The sequence below is a fragment of the Macaca nemestrina genome, chromosome 9, assembly GCF_043159975.1.
Source record: "Macaca nemestrina isolate mMacNem1 chromosome 9, mMacNem.hap1, whole genome shotgun sequence".
Classification (NCBI taxonomy): domain Eukaryota; kingdom Metazoa; phylum Chordata; class Mammalia; order Primates; family Cercopithecidae; genus Macaca; species Macaca nemestrina.
The window spans coordinates 94,834,261-94,852,773 of NC_092133.1; the positions used below are offsets into that span (position 1 = coordinate 94,834,261).

At 36.0% G+C, this 18,513-nt stretch overlaps 1 protein-coding gene across 1 annotated transcript in view; it reads right to left on the reverse strand.

Annotated features, from left to right (window-relative positions):
* LOC105463238 (ankyrin repeat domain-containing protein 30B) overlaps nt 1-18,513 on the reverse strand; it is a 189,337-nt gene that overhangs the window by 159,622 nt on the left and 11,202 nt on the right. The window contains 3 exon segments of the mRNA XM_071070132.1: nt 5,561-5,633; nt 8,733-8,763; nt 14,793-15,197. Of these exon segments, the coding sequence (XP_070926233.1) occupies nt 5,561-5,633; nt 8,733-8,763; nt 14,793-15,197 (509 nt within the window).

An 18,513-nucleotide genomic window follows, 5' to 3' on the forward strand; every position in this document is an offset into this window, starting at 1 on the left:
AAATACATAAGGGCAAAAAGGAGAGAAAAATCAGTTTTACCTGAAAAGCATAGAAAATGCTGCCATAATGGGACCATATTTGGAAGGCAGACAAAGTGCAGAGTCAGGATACAAAGACTCTTGGTGCAATAGCATGTGCAAAATAATAAGGCATGAAACAACATGGCAACTGAGGGATGCCAAAGTTATGTTGTAAAACTGGAACACAGTCAGAGGAAATGAGTTGAAGAGATAAAATGGGGCCAAACCATATACGGTATGTGTCACACTAGAATGTGAAATTACCCCTTCATGTAACGGGTATTCACTCAATATGCAGATGAGTTGCATCATTACAAATATAGTTTAGAAAGGTGACCCTTCCAGCGGTGTAAAGATGAACATGGGGAGATGGGGCAAAAGTAGAAAGGAGTACTTCAAAATTATAGGTAGAGAGTTAATTATGATAATAAGATATGGAAAATTATAAGAAGGTAGATAATACAAAATTTGGTGGGTGACTGGATTGGTGACCTGGAGGAGGGTTGAAGTGCAGGATGTGGGGTACGGTTGAAGTGCTGGTTGAAGTGCTTGAGTATTTCATGGCTACTTTCTAGGTGCTATTTACTAGTATGGGGAAACCAGATGACAGAGTAAATTACAAAGAGTCAGGAAAGAATCAGGAAAAAAATAAAAATGATGTTTTCAGTTTGAGACCTATAAGATTTCAGGCATCTAAGGGGCTTGGAAGAAAGATCTGGATAAATACATTTGGAGTATGAGTAGATTACCTACTTGAGGAAAATTACAAAGTGATAAGAAAATAAATATAAGCTAGACTAAATGGGTAGAATTAAAACAAATCTATGCAAACTGCTGAAAGTTTGAAAATGAAATCAAAGGGAGAGAGAAAAACATGGGTTTAAGTTTCTCAGTTATATACTTCCAAATTTATTTCAAGAATATAATTTTATTTATATAGGTAAATATTTATTTCTGAAATATTATTGTAATATGTATCTTTGAATTGAATAAAAACATTTAATTTTAAAACAAGATTCTACAAAATGACCTTTATAAAAACCTTGCAAATTTTTAATTGTACAAGAGAAATGCTTACCTATAGAATTATGAGGCATTTTTAAGTACTACTATAAAGTGAGATAGAAATGTGAAACCCTGTTTTAAAATTCACACGCTTTTCTTATATTCCTGTAAACAAGACAATACTAGCTCTAATTGCCTATTTACACCATATAAAATGGCAGTTTAAAATTGGAGAAAATATCTCTCATAAAGAAAATTAAGCAATAATTATTGAAGTTGAAGATTTCATAGTTTTTACACATATCTATGATTGTCAAGCAGGATTCAGGAGAAGTGAAGAAAGAAACTAAAAAATTCAAGTCGACAGGATTCCTGAGTTTTAGAAATAAACAAATATATGTGCAAGGTGTAATAGTTATGAAGACTAAAGTTAATAAGGCTTCCTGGAAAGAATATAAAATATCCCCATTGCAAGAGATAGTTTTAAGAGTTTTTAAAAAGTATTCTTCCAATGATAAGTTTGTTTACTCTGTTATCAATCTTCCCTTACATATGATTCTATGATAATAGGTACTTTACTTTTAAAAAAATCACAAATATTGATTACATTCAGTTGATGTGTGCATATAATACCATTACATACAGATATTATGAGCAAAAGATGTCAGAATATTCCTAGAGATTAATAATTTCTACATTTATTTCATTGAGAGTTTTGAAGCTTAAAAGTGATTTTTCTCTTTTAAGATATACAGATTAAGAACCTTGTTCATATGATCAGAAAATTTAATTTTAATAGTAAACTTAAATAAAATGCTTATTTATTTATACTCTATTATGAAACATATTCAAAACAGCTACCAAGGTTATATCAGAGAGTAAGATAAATTAGTTAAATAACCTAAGAATATGTCAGACATTAAGTTAGAAATCTTAATCCAGAAACCAAAGAGTCAAAAATTAAAAATTCACAATAAAGTTGACAAGACCTAAAACAGAATTCACTTTACATTCTACATTAATATAAATATGACTAGATTATATATAAAACATAAAGTTACTAAAAGAAGTGAGAATTAAATTTTTGTTCCTTCTTTATAATTTTTTTGTTGACACACTGTAAATGTACATGTTTTGGGGGTACATATTATCACTTACTACGTTCATATAGTCAAGTCAGAATAATTGAGATATTAATCACCTTAAGTATTTATCTTTCCTTTATGCTAGAAACATTCAAATTATTCTCTACTAGGTATTTTAAAGAGTACAACAAATTGCTCTTACCTATAATCATCCTTATATTTTATTTCAGCTTTTTATTAAAATCAACTACAAGTCACTCAGAAACACCTGAGCCATATTTTATTACCTTGCTATGCTTTCTTAATTTTTATTTTAAATAATTTGTGTCATATCTCTTATCCTAGAGAGTTCCTCCTCTCATTTAAACCACTATTTTTGCTGTGTTTTTTATAATAATCTGTGTCATCTTGACTCATTGAGTCTCTATGTTTATCTTACCCTTCTTCAATGAATTATTTCATTTCAACCCCTTCATGTAACTTATTATTAAACAAATATGGTGATATCCATTAGACTATTATTATTATTATTATTATTGAGACAGAGTCTCGTTCTGTCGCCCAGGCTGGAATGTAGTGGCGCGATCTCGACTCACTACAAGCTCCGCCGCTAGGTTCACGCCATTCTCCTGCCTCAGCCTCCTGAGTAACTGGGACTACAGGTGGCTGCCACTATGCCCGGCTAATTTTTTTGTATTTTTAGTAGAGACAAGGTTTCACCTTGTTAGCCAGGATGGTCTCAATCTCCTGACCTCGTGATCCTCAGCTTCGGGCTCCCAAATTGCTGGGATTACAGGCGGAAGCCACCACGCCCGGCCGTTAGATTATTTTTTTAACTAAAATAACCTAGGGCAAAAATTTGCTCTCACATAATTTATAGTATTGTTGAAATAATTAAAATTTAAAAAGTTAAATTACATGTTATATTTTGAAATATCTCTTCCCAATTTACAGTTGTATTAATTACCTCTTGTGTGGAAAAATGTGAAAGTTTAGTTTTTTAATAGTACCTTATTTAACTGGGTTTGCATTGAAATAGTGTAGGTTGTTTCTATTCTGTGTGGCAAAAAGCTAAGTATAAATAATTGTATAAATTCTGCTTCTTCTAAGAAACAGAGAAAAAAAGAATAAATCTTGGGGGGGGGTCATGACTGATTAATGAAAATCATACATAGCAACTAAATAGAAACCTGTAAATAAATATGCTGACAATTGAGACAGCAATGCCCTAAAAAGCAGACACTAAAGAAATGTATTCTGTGAGTAAAAAAGTCTGCAGTAAATCATTTTGCAAAGGTGAAGGAAGAGGGAGAAACAAACAAGAGCCATGACCAGTCAATCAAGTATGAGCTTCATTCATGAAAGAAAATGAAAAACAACTATAAGACATGTGATGAAACACATAAAGTAGACTTTTGTTCATAATATATTCCCATAATGCTGATCGGTATTTATACTACAATTAGTTATTTGTTAATACCTGGGTGATAAAGATTTTAATTTTAGTATTATATAATAAGACGTTCAATTGGTTAAACATGGTCTTCAGCCAATGCCTAAAAGCGAGAACATTGTTACTACAGAGAGAGAAAAAATTTAAGAAGAAACGTTTCTAAACTTTTCACCTGAAGAAAGTATTGGTAATCAGAATTTTAGAGTAATGTATTCCTTGAAAAGATACGTTTAATAGAACATGAGTTTTGGACAGCCGCGGTGGCTCACGCTGTAATCCCAGCACTTTGGGAGGCCAAGGCGAGCGCATCACAAGGTCAAGAGATCGAGATCATCCTGGCCAACATGCTGAAACCCTGTCTCTACTAAAATTACAAAAAGTAACTGTGTGTGGTGTACACGCCTGTAGTCCCAGCTACGCAGGCGGCTGAGGCAGAAGAACTGCTTGAACTCGGGAGGCAGAGAAGGTAGTGAGCCGAGATCACACCACTGCACTCTAGCCTGCATGACAGAGGGAGACTCTGTCTCAAAAAAAAAAAAAAAAAAAAAAAAGAACATGAGTTGAGACTAAAATATATTAAAATTTTTTTATTCTAAACTCCACTGGAGGATACTAGAAAATATAGTGTAAACTTCTTTCCTATTTACTACGTATCTCTGATTGTCTTCTTATCTGAGACATATTTTCTCAAGATAAGTCACATGAATTTATGCATTGTAAATATTAAAAGAAAATATAAATTTAAGCCAGATTTTAGAAATGCCTTAGATTTAATTATAAGATATATTATGCATATTATCTTACTTGTAACATTCCATTACATAAAAATTCATTTGTCTGCTCATTTATTCACATTGAAAACCTCTTAAAATGCTTTTTATATGCCAGGCTGTATTCTGGGTACACTAGGATGCACACAAGTCTTTTCTAACCTGCGGTATCTCATAGTGATGCAAGAGCTCCAAAATGATTATTTAAATAACTAAACACAAAATCTTCTGAAATTTAAAATTTTCAAATGAGATCAAAGATCTTTGAACCATATATTTAAAAACTGCAATTTAAAAATTCCGAAATTAAAATCTTACTATAGGCTTATTAAGAGTCTCTGCTTCCAAAATTGTTGTTTACTTGGGGTAAAACCTGCATTCTTCGTTTAGATGAAGAGTTTAAAGTCTACCTTTAATGAAATAACTTAGAAAACACACTGGCATGCCTTAATAATACAGACTCTGAGAAAGAGAATTTACATTTCTAAATTTCTACCATTATTTTTTAAATTAGAGATAAGGTCTCGCTATGTTGCCCACACTGGTCTCAAACTCTTGGGCTCAAGCATCAGCCTCCTTGGTAGTTGGAACTACAGGCATGCACCAGCATGCCCAAATAAATTTTCACAATTTCTAATATTATTTTGGTGTAATTAAAGAACCAACAAGAGAAACTGAGAAAAAACTCTCTCCTAAAAACTACGAGATATCAAAATAATAAGTGCCAAAGAAAAAACCTATATGCTATGTGGCACAGTTTCGGAACTGAACAGTATCAGAGAGATTCCGTGATTACAATAATAAGTAACTGGATCCATTAAGATAAATTTAAGCATGAGTTTTGTTTTAAGTTACAATAGAATAATTTTAAAAGTCACAATAAGTATACTTATGCAAATAAACCTTTACCAGATTTTATATATTCTCTATTGTGGAAAAGTTTTTTCTAGTATAATGTTCCTGTTTCTCCAGCCCATTCCATATTTTGGCCTCACACCCTCAAAGTATTTACCAATGATTTGTTATTTACTGAAGTTAAAAAAAAAAAAAAAGAAAAAAACTCTTTACATCAACAACTCATATTTCTATAAAATGTTTTTATCTGACCAACTTTATATTACCAACATGAAATAATGATACTTATACCACTGCTAACCATGAAAAGTAAATACTATACAGAACTAGATTCCAACTGAGAAAATCAACTTCACAAGAGACCATTTTACCTTGGTAGCAAGATTAAAGTCTTCCTCAACTTTTGTAGACTGTGAATTTTCAATAGTCGGTTTGCCACGAAGACTTTAGAGAAAAAAGATACAACAGAAATGAGCAAATTCATATACTTAAAAAGAAAATCTGCTAGTTCATATCTTGCTGCTCACTCTAAAAAATGAAAACAAAAAACAAAATCTGGGGAAAGATCAGTCCTCTGTATATTATATCATGTTTCTTGGTAGAATTAAAATATGCCCTCTGTTTTTAAAAATGATTTTAGTTACCTATTTTTATTTTTGACTCTACCTCCCCAACCTAGAACATACAATAAAGACTGACTCTTAGTTCCATAAGAAATAGCGACAACCAATATAATTGGCATACCCTGAGTATCATTCGTCCTCCCAAACTGTTCTCAATGATGAAGTGGAAATCTACTTAATGGCTGACATAACTTTTGATATCTAAACTGGAACAAACTTGATAATGTAAAATAAGGAAGAAAGATACAGCTACCTTGTCCCTTTTCCATTATCTATCTCTGATTCAAAGACTAATCTGTGTCACTGGAAAATGACATTCTTTGTTTTTCAGCATAAAAGCCACTTAAGAAGGCCCTGTTGCTTCCCTTCACCCTAAAACACAACAGAGAGTCCCCTGAAATATTTGAAATGTTGAAAAGCTGAACCTACAAATTGCAAATTACAAATGTGTATTTGTTACTGGGAATATTTTTCTCATAAAAAATTGAAACATTAAAAATAATAAAATCGAACTACTTATTTTATACTTGTCCTTCCTTGTTCAGGTCTACATAAACTAGCAAAGCCTTAAAAATCTTCATAGGTACTTGTACCCAAGGAGAGAGTCTGCTAGAAAAACTGAGTCCTGATAGTTGGATTTCTCTAAGTACTATACATACACAGAGAGAAAGATCTGGAAGTGGGAGCCACTGTATATAGTGAAAGTTTCTCCCACTTCCAGATCTTTCTTCTGCAGGGCTTCATGGCAGTCTCCAACCTTTAAATATTCAGCTTATCAAAGCACAGACTACTGAAAAGATAAACTCAATGACCAACCAAGAAGCTCTGTATTTACCTGTTCCTGGAAAACAACTAAACGGAGTCTTAGTCATTCACCTCTAGCATAAGCATGTTACCAAAAACCCAACTGAACCATGACTTATATGCCAGTCAGTCTTATCCCTGCTCTATATGTACATGGGTAGGATATCAGAGGCTTGGAAAAAGAGTCAAAGGGGAGGGGACATCTGCCTTGGGCCACAGATATATCTAACTCAGCAAACTTTAATCCCCTAGCGCTCAAGGGGCTCTAAGCCACTCCTGTGAGATTTGCGGTGAAAGAACAGAATAGGACATTTCTATCTGATTGTGGAGACTTTTCCCAGTGACTCTTTTTTTTTTTTTTTTTTTTCCATTTTTCATTAAAAAGCTTGAAGTTTGTCCATTCCTCCAATTAAACAAGCAAAAAAGCAGCGACCTATTCAGGATTTCTTTTCAACATTGTTTTAGTATGCCCTTCTAGATAACTCCCAATGTCTTCTGTGTTTTTGTTCCTCTAATTTATCTTCATCAAATTTGACATAAGGTCCAACATTCTGATCTCTTTGGTAAAACCCTTACTCCTACCAATCCTGGAACTGTTTCTCTTCAGACTTGGCCTTTCCCTGATAAATTTCATTCTTATCTACTTCCACTGGGTTCTCCAGCTAATTCCATTCTTATTGTTTTCCATTTGTTTAATTAGACCCATTCCCACTTCCTATTATTCAAACACTCACGTACATGATGATATAAAAACAAGAGTAATGGGCTTTGAAATGAGTGTAAATATTACTTCTGCTACCTCCTATATTTAAATAAGTCACTTTGAGTTTCAGACTCTCCATCTGAACAACTATTTTTGCAGGATATTAAATACAGGTTGAAATATGAAAGTATTTTGATTAGTCTCTAAGAATCTTTAAAATCCTAAAATTCCACGTGCCTTTAATTTTACCTATAGAAAAATGGGGCTGGCAGAAAGGAATAAAATAATAGAAGAAAAGAACACCAAGGAAAGCAGAGTAGAAAGTAATCAGGAAAGATTATAGAAAAGTTATGGAAGAAGAAAAAAAGACTAGAAAAATAAGGAAAAGTTCATGCAACTAGGCAGGGTACTGCTTTGAAGAAAAACTAAACTGGGAGGTCAGTAAATAGAGAAATCTTAAGAAATAGCCTCTAAATATTATTAACATATCTATATCTATTCTCCACTAAAATAATTCATCTACAAGATTTACCTAGTATTGCTTATGAAACAAAAGCCTATGTCTTGTCACCACAGCTAAATAAGATCTGCTCTAAAAACTTTCATGATAATAAAGGTACTGATATACCACTTTAACTGTTAAACATGTTAGGACAAAGTCTTCTATTAACCAGTGTTCTAAGGGAAAACTCTAAAAAGAGTTAATATAGGCCGGGCGCAGTGGCTCAAGCCTGTTAATCCCAGTACTTTGGGATGCCGAGACGGGCGGATCACGAGGTCAGGAGATCGAGACCATCCTGGCTAACACGGTGAAACCCCGTCTCTACTAAAAAATACAAAAACCTAACCGGGCGAGGTGGCGGGAGCCTGTAGTCCCAGCTACTCCGGAGGCTGAGGCAGGAGAATGGCGTCAACCCGGGAGGCGGAGCTTGCAGTGAGGTGAGATCCGGCCACTGCACTCCAGCCGGGGCGATAGAGTGAGACTCCATCTCAAAAAAAAAAAAAAAAAAAGAGTCAATATGTAACAAAAGGTAACTTTGTGAATTGATCCCATCTGGACCTGTACCTTGATCCTAATGATGCAGAGGTCTCCATCAATCTACGCCAAGAGGGAAGAGAAGGGATTTGGGAGCAAGATAGACAGATGTTCAAACTCAAGGGTCAGCTACTTTTTAGCTATGAAATCATAGGTGAATTAATCAACCTTTCTGAACCGCATTTGCCTGATTAATACAAAGTAGGTGATAGTAGCACAGATGCTTTGCAAAGCTGTGTGATGACTATGTGAAATAATAAATATTAAGCACATAATATGTTGTCTAGCCCAGAGTAGAATACTCAGGAGATAGTGATTTTTTTTCTCTATATTTTCTGAGTTAGCATAAACGTTTTAAAAAAACTGCAAAGTCTTACCTGATTTTAGGCTCTACAGAACTCATACCCACTATTAAAGAAAAAAAGTAAAATACATTAAATCAACAAATATAAATAGAAAACACAGAATATTAAAAATCTAAGAGGGCATGATGGCACATGCCTTTAATCCTAGCTACTTGGGAAGGTGAAGCACGAGGATCACCTGAGGAGTCCAGGAGTCTGAAAGCAGCCTGGGAGACATTGCGAGACTTCAACTTAGCTTAAAAGAATCGTGCACATTTTTGTGCATGATCTAGATCTTGTTTAAAAAAGCATAATACTCCAACACTTTGTTACAAAGAGTCAGATGATCTGATATAAAGGATTCCTTTGAAACCATACATTGAGCTATGGTAAAATTATTAAGTATACTATTTTTAGGAAATTAATGCATTAAGAATGCTTTTTCCCCTCCTTTGTAGTTCTCAAATGCAAGGAAAAATAGAATTTATCACAATTTGATCTCTACAAATGAACTACAGTGTACAATAAACATAATCCAAATAGAATCCTACAAGACTCCCAGAAAATTGTATTATTAGCAGAATTAGTATAAGTGGACAGTGTCAACCTCAGGAAGTGTAATTTCTAGAAAAATGAACTAGGAGCAGTTAGAAAAGAGTATACAGTAGTCTCTCTTTATCTGCTCTATGTGTAGAAACACACACAACATGATTTACCTCTGCTCTCACACCACAATCATCAAAACAGAAGACTTCTGTGACCAAATTTGTGGAGGATTTTCTCCACCAACAAATAACCAACCAATTCTGTAACAGAAACCAGCAAGTTGTCCTCTATTTAATTCTAACACTATCTAGAAATAGTGTCAGATCCCACAGGCTGAGGGCTCAGTCTCACAAGACTACCCTCCCACATCAGTTGCAAATCTGGGTTTCTGAAGCATCTAACCATCTGGTTTCAAGGTGGGGTTCTCACAACTCCCTCTTTGGGTTTGACATGCTAGAGTTTCCCAAAGACTAAGGGAAACACATTTACCAGTTTATTATAAAGGGTATCACAAAGGAGACACATGAAGAGATGCATAGAGCAAGTTGTAGGAAAGGGGAATGGAGCTTCCATGTCCTCCCAGGGCACATCAGTCTCCAAACACTTCCATATGTTCAGCTATCTGGAAGGTCTCTGTTCCCAGTCATTCTGGATTCTAAAGAAAGCTTTATTATATAGGCATGAATGAAAAAAAATCTGTGGCCATTGGTAATTGACCTAACCTTCACCTCCTAGGAGGTTGAGGGGTGGGGCTGAAAGTCCTAACACATCATGTCTTGTTCTTTCTTGTGACCATCTCCTATCCTGAAGCTACCTAGAGACTGCTAGCCATCACTCAATTGTTAGCATACAAAGACATCTTTGGAGATTCTAAACATTTTATGAGTTGTATGCCAGAAAACAATGTTGAAGACCAAACATATGTTTCACAATATAATAGACATGGTTTTGATTTCTGTGATTTCAGTTACTCATGGTCAACCATAGTCCAAAAATATTAAACGGGGAATTCCAGAAATATGCAAGTCATAAGTTCTAAATAATGTGTCATTCTAAGGAGTATGATGAAATATTAAGACATCCTGTTTCATCTCACCCAGGTCATGAATCATTCCTTTGTGTATGCTATTTGCCCATTAGTCATCAAAATGGTCTGTTCCTGAATCCCAACCATCAACATTATCATGGCTCAATGATCCACCGTCAAATGAAGCAGATGATCTACCTTCTGATATGTCGTCAGATAGCCAGAAATTAATAATAATCTAATACCACATGACAACTCATACCTCATTCACCTGACTTCATCTCATCATATAGGCATTATGTCATCTCACAGTCATCACACGAAAAAGAAGGGTGAGTACAAGATAAGACATTTTGAGAGACCATTTTCACCTAACTTTGATTACAATGTATTGTTATTGTTTTATTTTATCATGAGTTATTGTTAATATCTTACTTTGCCAAATTTATAAATTAAACTATCATAAATATGCATATATTAAAAAAACATGTATATATAGGGTTTCATACTATCCACAGTTTCAGACATTCACCGGGTGTCTTAGAAAATACCTCACATGGATAAGGGTGAATTACTATACTTATTTGTGTGTGTGTATTTATGTTTGTGTGAGAGACAGACACAACACAGATCTCCACTCTCCACAAGAAGCAGATAAAAAAGACAACACTTTTCCTCACACTTTACCCTTAGGTTTTGACAACTCTAGAAAAATATTGGAATGTGTATTTAGCAGTCTAGACAATTTTCCAGACCCTGGCTATGTTGGCTGCTTTAATTACAAAAAGTTAGGTGGGATCTTGGGAGATTTTTTTGTTGGACACCAGAAATATCAACCATTATGGAAAACAGTATGGCGATTCCTCAAGGATCTAGAACTAGAAGTACCATATGACCCAGCCATCCCATTACTGGGTATATACCCAAAGGATTATAAATCATGCTGCTATAAAGACACATGCACACGTATGTTTATTGCGGCACTATTCACAATAGCAAAGACTTGGAATCAACCCAAATGTCCATCAGTGACAGACTGGATTAAGAAAATGTGGCACATATACACCATGGAATACTATGCAGCCATCAAAAAGGATGAGTTTGTGTCCTTTGTAGGGACATGGATGCAGCTGGAAACCATCATTCTTAGCAAACTATCACAAGAACAGAAAACACCGCATGTTCTCACTCATAGGTGGGAACTGAACAATGAGATCACTTGGACTCGGGAAGGGGAACATCACACACCGGGGCCTATCATGGGGAGGGGAGAGAGGAGAGGGATTGCATTGGGAGTTATATCTGATGTAAATGACGAGTTGATGGGTGCTGACGAGTTGATGGGTGCAGCACAGCAACATGGCACAAGTATACATATGTAACAAACCTGCACGTTATGCACATGTACCCTAGAACTTAAAGTATAATAATAATAATAAATAAATTAAAAAAAACTCTAAAATAATTCTTTTGAACAGATTACCACTGAAGAATTTGTAAGTTAAATTCAATTGACTTTTCAGTAAACTTACTGCTTGAAATTCTCACATTTAAAAGTAATTTGCAACATCACTTTCTCTGACTCCTCTCATACTTTTCTTTAGCCACTGCTCAATCTCCTTGACCAAGTCTTTTGACTCTGTGAAATGTTGATACTCCCAAGGTTTTGTCAATGACTTTCTTCTTATTCTACATCTTCTGCATCATGGATAAGTTCATTGAAATCTATGGCTTTGCCTAATAATTATAATAAAATTATTCTAAGCCTACATCTCCAACCAGAGTTCTATCTCCAGCTAGAAATACCTATAATCCAATTACCTACTGAAAGTATCACACATGAGTGTTTCATCAAACTCATCATGTAAAGAAAACTGTTGGTCTGTCCCATGACTGTTTGCACTTCTCTACTGACCTGACAATTTTCTTTCTTTCTCTTTTTTTGAGATGGAGTCTTGCTCTGTTGCCCAGGCTGGAGTGCACTGGTGAGATCTCAGTGCACTGCACTCTCCGTCTCCTGGGTTTATGCCATTCTCCTGCCTCAGCCTCCCAAGTAGCTGGAACTACAGGCGTCCGCCACGACACCCAGCTAATTTTTTGTATTTTTAGTAGAGATGGAGTTTCACTGAGTTAGCCAGGATGGTCTCGATCTCCTGACCTCGTGATCTGCCCACCTTGGCCTCCCAAAGTGCTGGGATTACAGGCCTGAGCCACCGCGCCCAGCCCTGACTTGACAATTTTCTACTCCTTCCCCGTGAGCATTATAAATGCTTATTCACAATCTGTAAACTTATGACCTGAGATTTTCTCTGTCCCATAGCTTTTTAAACTCAATAATAACTAAACTGCATTAACTGTATCTCTTTTCTGCCTTTGCTTTATCTTTCCAGTGCCACTGGAAATGCAAACTTATTATTTTATATTTATATTTCCTACTTAGACATGGCCCCTTATCTGATGGCTTTCACAGTGAAAAAGAAACCCTACCAATTACTATTGTTATTTTTTAAGTTTAAAAATATTTAGCAAAACAAATCAAAATAAAATAACGGCAAAGAAAGACCTACAGGTTTAAATATGTAAATTGAGCTTTAACCTGGATGGGTCAAACTTTCATCATAGATTGATACTAGGCCACAGATTGGTGACCAAAAAAAAAAAAAAAAAGACTATAGCATGAACTACTACAAAAGCTTACTTTGTTTTTAAATCCTTTTTTTTTTTTAATTTATTTATTATTATTATACTTTAAGTTGTAGGGTACATGTGCATAACGTGCAGGTTTGTTACATATGTATACTTGTGCCATGTTGGTGTGCTGCACCCATCAACTCATCATTTACATCAGGTATAACTCCCAATGCAATCCCTCCCCCCTCCCCCCTCCCCATGATAGGCCCCTGTGTGTGATGTTCCCCTTCCTGATCCTTTTATGTAATTATCTTCTATATGAAGGACCAGCAAACTACATGCCACCGACCAAATTCAGCTTACCAAATGGTATTTTATACAATGTTTTATTGGAGTACAATCATGCCTATTTGCTCACACATTATGTATGACTGCTTTCACCCTACAATGCAGAGTTCAATAGCTGTAATAGAGACCACCTGGCCTAACATACTTAGTTTCTTTTTTTTTTTTTTCAGATGGAGTGCTGCTCTGTCACCCAGGCTCCAATGCAGCGGTGCGATCTCAGCTCACTGCAGCCTCCGCCTCCTTGGTTCAAGCGATTCTCCTGCCTCAGCCTCCCAAGTAGCTGGGATTACAGGCACGTGCCACCACACCTGGATTTTTTTGTGTGTGTGTGTATTTTTAGTAGAGATGGGGTTTCACCATATTGGCCAGGCTGCTCTCAAACTCATAACCTCATGATTCACCTGCCTCAGCCTCCCAAACTGCTGGGATTACAGGCATGAGCCACCACACTTGGTGGTCTAACATATTTCCTATCTGGCACTTTACAGGAAAAGTTTGCCAATCTCTGCGTTACACCATGACCAAAATGCCCTGATACTCAGATCTAATCTTGTGACTCCCCTGCTCAAACTTTTCCAATGAATCCCTGCAGAAAACATTGCTGGCTTCCTATGCATAGACGTTATTTATTCTTTCTTGCTGCAGAAACACAAGTTTCTTTAGATATTCAGTATTCCATTACCCCAATCCCATCTCAAAAAGAGAAACCATTATTCTAAACTAATCACAGTAATTACATTTGCTTTCCTAGTGACTGGCTTAGAAATGGCATATGGTATAATCCAGCCAACAAAAAGGTTACAGGAAGATTACTGCAAGTTTCCAAATTTTCTCCCTATTTAAAAGAAACATGTGAACAAAAGCAGCCCTTCTAGCCTTTAAATATTGTCTTGAGAGAGCATGATGATTGGAGCTGTTGTTAATTAGCCTACCAAAAGTGGGATCCTGGCTGGGCATGGTAGCTTATACCTGAATTCCCAGCACTTTTGGAGGCCAAGGAGGGGATATCTACGAGGTCAGGAGTTCGAGTTTGGCCAATATAGTGAAACCCTGTCTCTACTAAAAATACAAAAAATTAGCCAGGTATGGTGGTGGGTGCCTGTAATGCCAGCTACTTGGGAGGCTGAGGCAGGAGAATTGCATAAACCCAGGAGACAGAGGTTGCCGTGAGGCGAGATCGCTCGCGCCATTGCACTCCAGCCCAGGCAACAGTGTGAGACTCCATCTCAAATCAATCAATCAATCAATCAATCAATAAAAATGGGAGCCTATGATGTCCCTGAACCACCAAAAGAACTTTAGTTCCTATGGTTTTAGCCATTGTTAGTTAATTCATCTAGTATTTACAATCAGAAGTATTGTGAGAATTTTTCCAGGGCCTACAGAATAAGATCTACTTATTTCTATACTATCAAAAAGTGTTGCCTAAGTTTGCCTTATTTACATATTCAAGTCATTCCCAACAACTCCCATATCACGCTTTTTTCACTAGGGAACCTGAAGTGACAATAAACCCTACAAAGTTCACTAAAGCATCTTACCATTTGTACTCGCTTTTATAGATGTTTCTTTTGTAGGACATGTGATCATCTTAGATGTTCCTTTTTCCAAATCTTCAGTTTTATTAGGTGTTACTCCTGCCACGCATTCAGTCTTTACAGATGTTTCTTTTTCCTCCCATGTGATCTTCCTAGGTCTTTCTTTTGCTGGCCATTCAGATTTCTCAGATGTTTCTTTTGTAGGCCTCATAATTTTCCTAGGTGTTTCTTCTGAGGACTGTTCAAACTTTCCAGATGTCGCTTTCCCCAGACATTGAATTTTGTCAGATGTTCCCTCCACCAAGGGTGCAGCCTCATCAGGTGGTCTTTCCACCAAGCTTTCAGCCATGTCAGGAGTTCTTTCCGCCAAGGGTGCAGCCTCATCAGTTGTTCCTGCAGGTGTTCCTTCTGCCAAACATGCAATCTGGTTAAATTTTCTTTCTGCTAATATCATCCTCCTGACTCTTCACCTGGCAAACTTCTACTCATTCTGTATGCTTTCCTTAAATATTACCAAACTTTTCTTTTCTCTCTCTCTTTTTTTTTTTTTTTTTTTGATGGAGTCTTGCTCTGTTACCCAGGCTAGAGTGCAGTGGCGCGATCTCAGCTCAATGCAATTCAAACAATTCTCCCACATCAAGTGACCCTCTTACCTCAGCCTCCCAAGTAGCTGGGATTACAGGCACAGGCCACATCACCCGGCTAATTTTTCATATTTAGTAGAGACAGGTTTCACCATGTTAGTCAGGCTGGTCTCAAACTCCTGAGTTCAAGCAAACCATCTGCCTTGGCCTCCCAAAGTGCTAGGATTACAGGAGTGAGCCACTGTGACTGGACACTACTAAATGTTTTAAAGCTTTAATTCTTCACCTTGGATATAAAATGTCTGACACATGCTGAATATGGTAATGACATGACATAATAAGTAATAATTATAAGCTCTCAAAGGAGTTCTGGCACAGAGTAAGCACTAAATAAAGTAATAAATAATAAAAAAGATGACAATAACAGGAAAAAATGCTTAGTACCTTAATAAAGAAGCAAATAAAAAATGACAATGATAATAACAAGGAAGATGCTTAGTACCTTAAAGATACCTGACAGTTATTTGTTAAGTGGACAAGTGGATAAACGGAAAAAAAAAAAAAAAAAAAAAAAAAAGCATTTTTAGGGAAATTCTGTTGGAAAAATACAGAAATTCAGTAGGCACAGCTCTACTGTATTATGAGCACTGTAAAGACCCAAACTATGTGTAGTCCATCTTTGTCTCCTGCAGCTTGCCAAATCTAACTTATAGAGGTCCTTTGATGAATACGTAATAAATTAAAGATGTGCTCATACAGTTCATATTGTAAAATGCATTGTGTCACATTTATATATCACAGTAGCATTTTCATTATTGTGAAAAGTTTTTGTAATATTTTTATAACTTTTTGAGTTTAGTGTTATTTGAATATTTATAATGATAATATTTTGGCTATTAGAAACAGAGTAACTTCTTGTAACAAAATTGCTATTCACACACTAATTATCCAGCAGATAGAACAACATACCTTGTTCTAATGAAGTAAATATATCTTATTTGGTTTCAACTTAGAGGGAATGAAGTTGATAATAGTGAGACTTTGTTGGTACAAGACTATGTAACATCCTGCACTTCTCAATAAAGAATTGCTTTTCCGACTTCTGCACTCCGTAGGTGTCGTTGAAAGATAATCTCCTATTGGTACTGATGTACCCTGGCTAAGTTTTGCAATTCTTGTTGACATTTGTTTATGGTGCCAGAAAAGTATTATTAAATTCCAAATTCTAAAGATAGTTACTTTTTTAGCGACACAAGTCACTATGTCACACAGTTGATCCTCGAATAAGGGTTTTCACTCTAGGAGCCCACTAATAGATTTTTCTTTTCCTTTGCCACTGCAAGATAGCAAGACAAATCTCTCCTCTGCCTTCTCCTTATCAGACTACTCAATGTGAAGGCAATAAGAATGAAGACTTTCATGTATACTAATTCACTTCCACTTAATAAATAGTGAATATATTTTTTCCTCCTTCTAGCAGTTTCTTTCCTCCAGCTCACTTTATTGTAAGAATACAGTATACAGTGCATATAAAATAGAAACTATGTGTTAATTGACTGTTTATGCTTTCAATAAGGCTCCAGGTCAAGAGTGGACTATTAGCAAAGTTTTGGTGGAGTCATAAGAAACAGATTTTCATATGAAGCAGATTTTCAGCTGCATGGAGGATCAGCACCCTAACTCTTATATTGCTCAAGATTCAACTGTAATTAATTCTCATTTACTAAATGCAAACCATTTATTGTAAAAATTAAATAGAGCCCAGAAGTTCAATACCAGCCTGAGGGCAACATAAGAAGACCCTGTCTCTACAGTAAATAAATAAATAAATAAATAAATAAATAAATAAAACCATGTTTCTTCATAGGTTATTGTAGGAGTTCATCAGGTTGGTGGGAAACATTTTAAGATGACATTATAGGACATAGACCAAATCTTCTTGGAAGGCCGGAAGGTTTTGTAAAAGTCTCAAGATAGGGTTATAGCTGAAAGCAGTCTAATCTTTACCTTGAGTAAATAGCTTAAAGTGGGTACAAAGGAAAGTAGAGTAGTTTATCTAAATAGCTTGTTTACTCATGCGTTTTTTTGTTTGTTTGTTTTGTTTTTGTTTTTTTGAGACCGAGTCTCACTCTGTCGTCCAGGCTGGAGTGCAGTGGCGCGATCTCAGCTCACTGCAAGCTCCACCTCCCGGGTCCACGCCATTCTCCTGCCTCAGCTCTGGAGTAGCTGGGACTACAGGCGCCCACCACAGAGCCTGACTCATTTTTTGTACTTTTAGTAAAGACGGGGTTTCACCATATTAGCCAGGATGGTCTTGATCATCTGAGCTCGTGATCCGCCCGCCTCGGCCTCCCAGGGTGCTGGGATTACAGGCGTGAGCCACCGCGCCCGGCCACTCATGCAGCTTTAAGACTCCCCTTTGATCACCCACCGGCAGGATGGCTCTCCCGGGGTGGGGCGACAAGATTAATTACCCACAGGTATGTTGACTCAAAGCCTTTGTCATTAAAACTTTGCCCACGGGGCCAGCTTGCCAGGGTTGTGGCTGCTGACTCTTTACAGCAACTTCCTTGGTGTCTGTAATTGGCTGAGAACCCTTGCTGCTCTTTCACTGAATATCGGTGTCTGGATATGCATCTCATTTGTCACGCAGCCGGGGTCTGCAGGATAGACTCCCGCAGGTTATAATATTCAAATGTTACAGTTTTCTGTTATTAATTCCTACTTTTCGTTATTAGATGTTCAATTCTTTGTGGCTTGTAATTCAGGGCATGTAAACTAATTATAATTTGTAATAAAATTTATTTATAAATATATTAATTCATTAAATTGGATAACCTGATCATCCCCTATTACTGAGCTCATCAATCACACAAAGGGTTATACATTTTATAACAAGTTTAAGTTGTTATGACAATTGAGGAATCATGCAATATACAAAATTGTGTTATTTATACAAAAGTATTATATAGGATTTTAGGGACCATAATTAAACATTTTTTCAGATAACATTTTTTGAGATTATAAACTACCTACAACTAAATTCTTAACTAACTCTGAATAATAAACTAAAAAATTAAATCAAAGCTATATATATATATATGTACATACCCACATATACCCACATATATGTATATATG